Source organism: Lipotes vexillifer, unplaced genomic scaffold, assembly GCF_000442215.2.
Source record: "Lipotes vexillifer unplaced genomic scaffold, Lipotes_vexillifer_v1.1 scaffold54, whole genome shotgun sequence".
Lineage (NCBI taxonomy): Eukaryota > Metazoa > Chordata > Mammalia > Artiodactyla > Lipotidae > Lipotes > Lipotes vexillifer.
The window spans coordinates 3,464,252-3,474,585 of record NW_006789324.1 but is presented as its reverse complement, the minus strand read 5'-3'; the positions used below and the strand labels follow the sequence as shown (position 1 = coordinate 3,474,585).

General features: G+C 36.3%; 1 protein-coding gene across 1 annotated transcript in view; it reads right to left on the bottom strand.

Moving 5' to 3' along the window:
• The window catches only part of HOOK1 (hook microtubule tethering protein 1), a 62,185-nt gene that overhangs the window by 2,676 nt on the left and 49,175 nt on the right, over positions 1-10,334 (bottom strand). The window contains exons 16-20 of the mRNA XM_007462577.1: positions 9,141-9,234; positions 6,058-6,092; positions 5,421-5,503; positions 4,698-4,798; positions 1,575-1,676 (exon numbers count right to left, since the gene is read on the bottom strand). Of these exons, the coding sequence (XP_007462639.1) occupies positions 1,575-1,676; positions 4,698-4,798; positions 5,421-5,503; positions 6,058-6,092; positions 9,141-9,234 (415 nt within the window). The remainder of the gene's footprint in view (positions 1-1,574; positions 1,677-4,697; positions 4,799-5,420; positions 5,504-6,057; positions 6,093-9,140; positions 9,235-10,334) is intronic.

Sequence of the window (10,334 nt, the reverse complement as noted above, 5' to 3'; positions counted from 1 at the left end):
GTAGGGAAAAATACCCCAGAAAATCCTTTAAAATTTCCTGTAAAGCTTAGCAAGAATTGTTCTCTCTCAGTCCTTGGTGACTGTATGCTACACTGCCCAGGGCCCTATCTGCGTGCCACCCTAGAGACTGACGTTCGTTTCTTAATTACTCTAATACAGCTGATTTTGTACATATTGTGGAGCGCCAGATATAGCTGGCATCTAAAACATATGAATGTTCCTACAGCAAGATGCTCATGGTACGAAAAGCATACAGGAAACAAAGGAGGTAAGATGCCCATCTTCTCGCTCACATCCACTCCAGACAGAGACTGCCCGAGAAGGATGCAGACAGAATAACCTCTGCTTTAAACATTATTTTTCTCCTTTTTACTTTCTGCAGTGTGTGTACAGATAACTACACATAAATTAAAGGCCCATATGCTGTGACTTAACTGAAGATTTTCCTCACAGCCCTATATTAGAGGCACCATTTTGTCATCACACTTGTAAAGGAGCTACATTTCAAGTATCAACACTGGTGCACATTCTCATTGGCTTTCACTGGGAAGTAAATATTCAAAGCAACTTAGAGTTCATAGATTATTCAGTTCAAGTCCCATTATTTTACAGATGAGGAGACTGAGGACCAGACAGGAGTGACAACCTTAAGACAAGTTAACAGTAAAGCTGTAACCTTGGCTTCTGATTTATGTGATATTTAATGCTGCGGGGGTACAGAGATATGATACAGCCTCTGCCCTCAAGACACTCTGACACATGCCATAAAGAAAAATGCTACTGTGGGATGAATTCATGAGTTCAAAGTACATGGAGTCACTATAAACAGACAACTAACTTTGCCTAAGATACACAAGGAGAGCTTTATAAATGGGAGATACTGGAGCTGGATCCTGAAGAATGAATGGTATCTCTTCAGAGAGACACTTCTATCCAGTGATTTTTTACAACACTTGACATGGCCTGGGCAAGCACTTGCAGCAAAGTGCCCCATAAGGCTGGTGTGTACTCTGTATATTAAAGTTTTTAAAGCTTTAAATAAATTATTTCCACCACAGTCTCTATGTACTGGCTCAGAAATAATATGAGTAAATGAATATAGTGTATTTCCCTGAAATAATATGAAGAAAATGGTAAATGAATATAGTGTATTTCCCTGAAACATAACCTTCCTAGTTGATTTATTGGGAGAAGAAAAGTAAAGAATCTGGTTAACTGAGTGTAGTACCTTTTTAAAAAGGTGAGCTTTTTTTTTTTTTTTTTTTTTTAAATGAACTCTCATCCACATAATATTAAAAGGAGCATGATGGCAGGACTCTGCTAGGAAGAAGGGCTATCTATATGATTGGCTGATACAGGGGGAGAGACATACAATGGAGCAAGATACATAAACTTGTAGAGGCCCATCTTGTGGGCTTGTGAGATGCTTTGTAATAAGCATACTGAGTGCTAAAACATGACACTCCTAACTTCTAAATTCTTGTGAAATTTGATCATTAATGGCAAATATTGACACAGTTAATTATATATTGACAGAATAATTAAGAGGAGATATATGAATATGGAAGTTTTACCTCCAGAATCTCAATTCTTCTCTCTTTCTCTGCCAACTGCTTTCTAAGTAGCATTATTTCAGCTGATGCTGGATTTAATTTGGGGTCTAAAGTTTTTATTACCTGTTTAAAGGAAAAAAACAAATCTCTTACATTCACTTTATCTTGTCAAATACTGAAATAAGAACAGAGTGTGTAAAATCTGTGTAAAGTGGAACATTATCCAGAAAGTGATCCAGGAGCTAACTATAACTTGTTTCACATTCTAATTTGAGTAACAAAAATAACATTCTACAGACTAGAAATGGTATAAAAATTCAGTACAAAAATGGGAAGATACCCATTCCCAAATCAAATATCCTCCTCCAGGCTCAGTACTCAGAAATAGTTACTTAGCCTTATCAAGCTTTGAGCACTGAGGTCTTGAAATAACCCTTTTCTACCTTTAACCTGAATCAGATAAATTAAAACATTTTTTAAATTAATTAAAATGAATTCAATAGTTATATGGGAACTTGCTAACTGTACAAAGTAGGAGTAACTAACACACAAAAAAATTCTTAGCAACAATCTTTTACTACCATTATCTAGTTAGATGTAATTCAATATATAAGATAAATATAATAGACATTGATGATTTTGTCTGCAAATTCTAGAGTATTCAATCATATCCATGTAAATTACCAAATGTGAGCAAAAACAAAGTTTGATCAGAATGTTGTTCAGAGACTGAACTAAGCTATGTAGTCAGCAGTATGGTAGCAAATCAACTCAGAAATATTAGGTATGAATTACAAGCAAAACAAGTTTCCAATAATAAGGTCATCTGTATCACCTAATTACAAATCTATTTTAAAAGATTTAAAATTTAATGACAAGAAAACTTCGTCTATGTTTATAGAGGTAAAGAAAAAAGACTAGAAAGTAATATCCCTACACATCACTGTGGTTCATTCAAAACGATTCACTGCTAAACGTGGCAGGCACTGTGGCAGATGGGGCTACAGCAGTTTGCCAGGGTCAGGGCAACTGACTCTTATGAAGTACCTCCCCTTATGAAGTATACATTGGAAAAGCAGACACATTAGTTTTTAAATCATAATTACAAAGAACACATAAAAATTGGTTGCCTCTAAGTGACAGAAAGTACGGTTGTGACTTTTCTATATTTTCTGAGCTTTCTATCATGTACATATGTTACTATTTTAACCTCTCCCCTGAAATAGTGTAAGGGTAAAAAATGAAATCATGTTTACCAAAAAAGCAACTATTTTTTAAATGATAATATTTGATGATGGCAAGAATACAGTATTCATTGTCATTGCTTTGTCCAATTAGTTATAATACTTTTAGAATATCATGTAGAAATACATGTTAAGCATCTTAAAAATGTTCTTATCCTTTGACCCAATAACTTTGTTTGATGCATTAACCTAGGAACAAGATTAACATAATAAACCAAAATAAGGGGAAACTTTCTGTATAAATAAGTTTCCCGTAGCCTTATTTCTAGGAGCAAAAAAGACATGGAAACAAACTATTTCCAACAATAGGATGTTGACTAAGTAAACAATGATATATCTCAACTGAAAGAATATTATGTAGCTAACTCTTTAATTTTGCAGTCTGCTCCATATGCAAGTGTATTGTTTGCTGCTGTATCCCCAGTGCTTACCATAACAGGTGCTCGATAAATACGAAGCTACATTTATATAACATGAGGACATTAAGTTTAAAAATACAAATCGCACGATCAAAACCATACGTGATATGATCATACAAATTGGGTGTGTGGGTGTGTTACAGTAAACAATCACGGAGATAACAGGCACTGGAAAAAATGCACTGTTAACAGCAGTTGTCTCTGGGAACCTTTCAATAAATTTTCTACTGAAAGCATTTACACATTTGTAACAGAGACACTGAACTGTGGCAGACTGCCCGGATGTTTAGCAAGTTGGCCTCCTGAAGTTGGGTGCAGCCACCTGCCTGAGTTCTGCCCACTGAAATGCGAGGGAAGAGATTTACGCCTGATCCATTACGTATGTCCCATACGATCTCGGCTTGTCTTCCCTCCTCTGTGGCTGGACAACGTCGAGTGAATCTGAGAACCCCTTAGTGAAGAAGGCTGACCCTTCATCAGCTGGGGGCTCTGAATGACTGCATAGAGTAACGGCCCCTCCCACACTGACGACTGAACTTCGTGTGATCAAGAAGGGAACTTCTGGGCTTCCCTGGTGGCGCAGTGGTTGAGAGTCTGCCTGCCGATGCAGGGGACACGGGTTCGTGCCCCAGTCCGGGAAGATCCCACATGCCGTGGAGCGGCTGGGCCCGTGAGCCATGGCCGCTGAGCCTGCGCGTCCGGAGCCTGTGCTCCATCTGCAACGGGAGAGGCCACAGCAGTGAGAGGCCCGCGTGCCCCACAAAAAAAAAAAAAAAAAAAAAAAAAAGGAAAAGAAGGGAACTCCTATCTTGCTAAGCCTTGAGATCTTGGGGTGTACCTGTTGCTGCAGGTACTATTTACACCTTAATAAATAAAAAACTTAAACATAACAAGGGAAGACATGTTAGTAGTATTTTAAGGCTCTGTCATAAAATTCTCTTCTTTTATTCACTAACTAGAAAAGGGCACATTAACATTCTTTGAGAATACTTACAGTTAATTAGGAAAACATATTCATGGAAATAAAAGATTTTATGAGAACAGTACTTACATATATTTAAGAAAATGTATGAAATAAGGAAAAGAATAATTAGTCTGGTGAACATTTAGACTGATTTTAACTGTCTAATACAGACTTAATGCTGAAACAATTTAAACAAGTTTGCAAAGCTCAATTTTCACAAAGGCAAATGTTCACTGTAAGAGCTAAAGATTACATACCTTACAGTAGTCATTTTCTCTATATGAGGTCACTACAGTCAATATTTAACTGTCCCTATGAAGCCATGCGTAGTATTTTCTGATGCTGATGAGTGAGAGGGAAAGAACATGAGGACTGAGGTGGAGACGCACCAGGAACCTGACTGGCAAGGCAGGGTAGTGGGGAGCAAAGCGATGTGACATAGATCCAAGAAGAGGTGGGATAGCCCAATTAGAACCCAAGTCACAAAGACTAAAACCCTGAAAGATAAGCCACTCACATTTCTTGCTTTCTCTAAGTACATTTTGTATCTCTCCTCCATTGCTTTCATATCTTCATCTTTCTTCTGAAGAGCAGCTTCAAGTTCGTTGATCTTTTGTACTGTTATTGAAAAGAAAATGAAACGAGCAATTTAGAGTACTCCCTCCTCACATAAAAAAAAATTATATTTTCTAAAGACTGATAATGAGAACTTAGTAGAGAAATATTTTATTTCTTCTTTGTAGTCAATTCTTATCTAAAACTTCTGAACTACACCCAATATATCCCTGATCATTTTGTATTATTTTTCTTAAAAAATATCTCTAATCTGCTTTACTGAGTTATTTTTCTCCCTTCTATCAAGTATTTCATTGAGCAAATACACCTTACAATGTAAGCACAACCATCACAAAATAAAGCATTCTTTCTACATGTTTGAAGTTCATTTTAATCTGATTATAAATTATTTTATTTATACTTCCATAGTATTAATTTTATTATATTTTACAATGTTTGATACTCCTATATATCAGGTCATTTTATTAGATTTACCTTTTTTTTTTTTTGCTTTAGGATATGATCATTTATTAATTACTTAAATCACTAAAAATTATTATGATTCTTATTTGCAATGTACGTTATCTGCATTGCCTGAAGACTTATATACACAGTTCTTGCATCCTTCAACTAAAAAAGTCAAGTCTTAACATAAAGTCTGATCCAGATTTTTACAAATACCTACCATTCTGGTTTACATCTGGCTGGAGGTCTTCAATGAGCTCTTGTTTCTTCTGTAATTCTTCATGGACCTCCGTTAGTTTTTCCCTAAGTAGTGGAAAGAGCATGGAGCTTTGGAGCCAAAGAGACCTAAGAATGAAAACTGGTTTCTGCCACATAACATTTGTGGACTGTGGGCAAGTCACTTTCTGATCCTTAGTTTCTTCATCTGTGAAATGGGAAAAATACCTGCCAAATAGTCTAGGGGTTGGTTATGAGGATGTAAACTGCCTGACACATGGTGGGTGCCAAAAATTTTACAGTTTTCCCCTGGCCACCCTTGCTTCCTAAGAAAGTTAAAGTAAATATTTTATAGGTTAAACATCCCACACTTCCACATAATCTAGTTCTGACAGTTGTCTGCTTTATAAACTCTTCAAATGACACTCGCGATTAAAAAATGTAGGAGTTTGGGATCATGAGCAAGTAGGCTGACCCTTTTACCATGTTCTTCTTTTCACTTTTGGTAGCAGTGGTGAACACTGAATTGGCATCAGGGTTTTTACTTTTAATAAACAAAATCAGAAAAGGATATTAATAACTTCAGAAGCTTTTAAAACCCTTCCCCTCTCATGTTTGAAATGAATATCAGTTTTACTTACATATGAGCTTCCAACTTCTGCTTTAGTTTGCTGGACTATAAAAATTAGAAAAAGTTGCTGTAAGATAACTATTGTGACAAAGGTAAGTTTTCCAGACATCGAAATCTCTTTACCTTCTTTTGAAGGGATACTATATAAAATTATAAATGTTTTAAAAATTTGTATTTCTAATAACATACTTTTAAAAACAGAAAATTTTAGGTATATTCTTACTTCAAAGAAGAAAGAGAAAGAGAATAGGAAATTAAATTAGGAAGAGTAAGTATAATAGCAGAAAGAAAAATACTTCATATTTTTGAATACAATGAAAATAAAATTTGAGCTCAAAGGAAAATAGCAAATGCAAGGTGAATGTGATATATTGAGGAGTATCAAACATTTAAACTCCTAAAGAATCATCCATCTAAAACACAAATTTTAGGATTTTAGACCTTCACTAAAGAATAGACTTAATGAACAAAAATTATCTCTATAATAAAACTTTACAAATGCAAGCACTTTCAATATTAACATCAAAATGAAGCAATTGGATTTTGTTAAAAAATAAAATTTAAAACACAAAATTTCCTCTTTAAAAGAACTTAGGAATTTAGGAATTAGACTGCAAAAAGGAATTTAGATTGCAATACTAGTTCTGTATCATCTACCACATAGTTTGAAGAGTTTAAGATATATAATCTAAAATGTAATTTGGACACCAATAAATCTTTTTAAAAAGATAAATTTAAAATCCTTAAAACACTGCAATCCAAAATGTACTACCCCAAAATGATCCCATTTAAAAATATTTTTTAATGTGGCTTAAAAAAATTTGTATTAGGTTACAATACCGTATATATGCACATATGACATGCCCCCATGCATGAGATGATTTCTATTTTCCAAGCCCCCAGGGAAAAAAGAGAAAATCATATAAAGCGTATAAAAGACAGAAAGAAAACTCAAGCCTTTCAATCTTCATTTTCATCTCTTTATTTACTCTCCCTCATCAATACAAGTATAGTTACCTAACATTCTATCCAATCAATATCTAACACACATCTAGCCCTATCTTTTTTTTTTTGGAATAGAAAAAGTTTTATGGAAGGGCCAAGCAAGGAGAATGGGCAGCTTATGCTCAAAAAGCCTGAACTCCCTGATGGTTTTCAGGGAAGAGTTTTTATAGGCAAAATTTTGAGGGAGGGCTTCAGGGTGCATGACCTTTCTCTGATTGGTCGGTGGTAACAGGGCAGTGCTCTAGAAATCGTGTGCTCAGCCTGAAGTTACCATCCTCCACCTGGGTGGGGAATCTTAGTTCCTGTAGAAGAACTCAGAGATATATTGTTATGTATATCCTTTGAGGAGGAGCCAGGACCATGCTTCATCTGCACTGTTGTTTCTTGACTGCTCCTCTGTTTCTGCCTTCCCTCCCTTCCCTAATTAGTAACTGAATCTGCCCTTTAGAACTCAGGTAAGGTCTAGGAGGCCAAAGCCTTTTTCCTTAAAACATGAAATGGGAGACAGAGAAAGACTTTTGTACCTGGGAGGGCCCTAGAGCGTCCCGCTCAGTTTCAAGCATGCTTATTGGGATCATTGTTTCTAAGCCTTTTCCACGAGCAGAGCTAGGAAATATGCACACATGCGCACATACACAATGCACATACACAACATACTTTTTGGTATGTATGTTATAGTCAATAAAAAGGGCTTTTTGTTGAAATGAACATTTTGTCCTTCATTTTGCTTCCTAGACTCCCAATAGCATAGCCCACTGAGGAGCTATTGGCACAAAGCCCATTTAGTATTTTGAAGTCTTTGTGGAGAAAGAAAGCGGTTCTTCAATTTGAGTTTATGGATCCATCTCTCCCATTTCAATGTTGTTCATTTTCTCTCTCATATATTAGTTCAAAAAAATCTCTGCTCATCCATACCATTTTACAAAGTCTATTTATATTTTCCAAATGCCAAACTTTCATCAAATAATTCTCTTGGGAGATTGTTTGAGATGCAAGCTGTTGCAGAAAAGAAGAGGAAAGAATGGCCTGTGCGCCAGCCCACCTGTGCTTTGCTCTCATTCTGTGAGTTTGCTAGTTGCAAGTCCACACTGAGAATGAGCTACACAGGTTGCTAACACAACAGAAACACACCTTCTTACAAGGGATATTAACAAGAATATGGCCCTGAGTCCTAATTTTAGCTTAAATGCTAGGCTATAAAAGAAGTACAAGGGACACTAGATTAAGGAAGGATTTAGTCTATACTGAAAAGCACGAAAATAGGATGGCAAGTGCAAAAGAATCAAGGGCAGATATTCAGTTTCTGTCACACTTCCCAATGGAAACAGAGGAAAATATTTGCTGTAATACTTGTGTGGTCTTGAAGACAGGTCCAATGTGTCAAGTATGACATCAGCCCTATCTTTTTGTTGTTGTTTTAGTTAAATAGATTCCTCCCTCAATTATTACTTCTTCTCCTCTCTGTATATAGAGATTGAACTATATAAACATCGCTAGTTCTATTCAGATTTAGGCTGTTTGATCTTTTTTAAGTCCTCTTACCTCTGCCCTCACAATTATTTGCCATCAGAAACCATGAGAAATGGCAAGGCCATGAGTCTGTATGAATCAAGGAGGGAAGAAATAAGGGGTGATGTACTTCAAGACTGCTTTAAGATTTCTGTCCTTTGGAGGTTGATGTGACCTACTTCTTGAATGTTCTTTTGGTCGAAATCACTTTCTCATTCTCTCTTTTCCTCTATTCTGACTGCAGATTACTCTCACTAGGGTTTTCTCAGGCCAGTCCTGTTGGGATCCCAGCAAAACTGTGAAGGCCTCAATTGTAGCACGCTCCCAATCAGGAATTACCATGAACTTAAGGGTAGCTGTTGAAGTAGGACAGATAGAAATCACCTTCCAATCCATATGATCAATTTATAGGCTCCAAGTTGGCAAAATCACTGCATCTGTTATGCATATATATACGGTATTTAAGGGCACCCCCAATGATAAGGGTATCACTTTCAATTACAAGATTAATTTGGACATCAGGACCTATTACAGAGAGTCCATACACAACAGAATTATCATAACTTTTAAGTTACTTACACTTTCTCCTTCAGACTTGGAGCCTTGTTCTTGCAAAGACTTCTGGAGGTCCTCAATCTGCTGCTGCAATTCTCGAATTTGTTCTTTGCTCAGCCTATTATAAGATGAATCACACGTGTTTATTTGTACTGAAACTCAAAGTAGTTAAGGATCTCTAAAGGTGCATTTATGCAATTTAACTCATAAAGTATACATTTAATAGCAATAACCAAAGCTGAACAATTATCTGTGGCTAGGTGTAATATATGGTATAGTAGCCTACTTTCAAGGAAATATTCTTTAAAAAAAGACATTTTTATCTTGAAAGCATATATGCCCACATTTAAAAATTTAAGGTTCTTAATGAGTCAGTGGCAAAGCATAACATTTCTGCACTGTACTCACTGTTATAAAAATCAGAAAACTAGCTCAGTTTTCCTTCAGTTGTATTTTTAATGAATGGAAATTAGGTTTCCATTTCTTGTTTCAGATTTCACAGGGTGTTGGGAGAAGAGGAAGGCCACCATTTTCCAACCATTTCTTCATGACTTTTATTTCAACTAAAGAGATTGGCACTAGCGACTACTGCAGCTTTTTAACTTGGCAAAATCTCATTAAAGATGGATGGGATGGGGGTGGGGTGGAAGGGAGGTCTAAGAGGGAGGGGATGTATGTATACATATACCTGATTCACTCTGTTGTACAGCAGAAACTAACACAACACTGTAAAGCAGTTATACTCCAGTCAAAAAAACAAAAAAAAAACAAAAAAACAAAAAACCCTGCTTAATCATTACTGCCACTGAAGTTACCAGCGAGAGAGTTACTATCTGTCTGACTTCCTCTCTTCATATATATATGACACAACACACCTGACCATCATGACACTCCATTTTTCCAATATTACAGTTACCACATAATAATTATCTATTCACATGTCTATCTTACTATATTAACAGCTGAAACTTAGGATCTCCAGTGCTGATATTGAACCATATAAAACAGCAATATTTAATGGTCTCTTCAGAAAGCTAAAACGTTATTTTTCTTTTAACTGCAGTTGATGTAATAGTATACATACAAGTTGAGAGACAAGGTTCAAGTGTCTTTAAAATTCCTGGGGGGGGGCTTCCCTGGTGGCGCAGTGCTTGAGAGTCCGCCTGCCGATGCAGGAGACGTGGGTTCGTGCCCCGTTTCGGGAAGATCCCACATGCC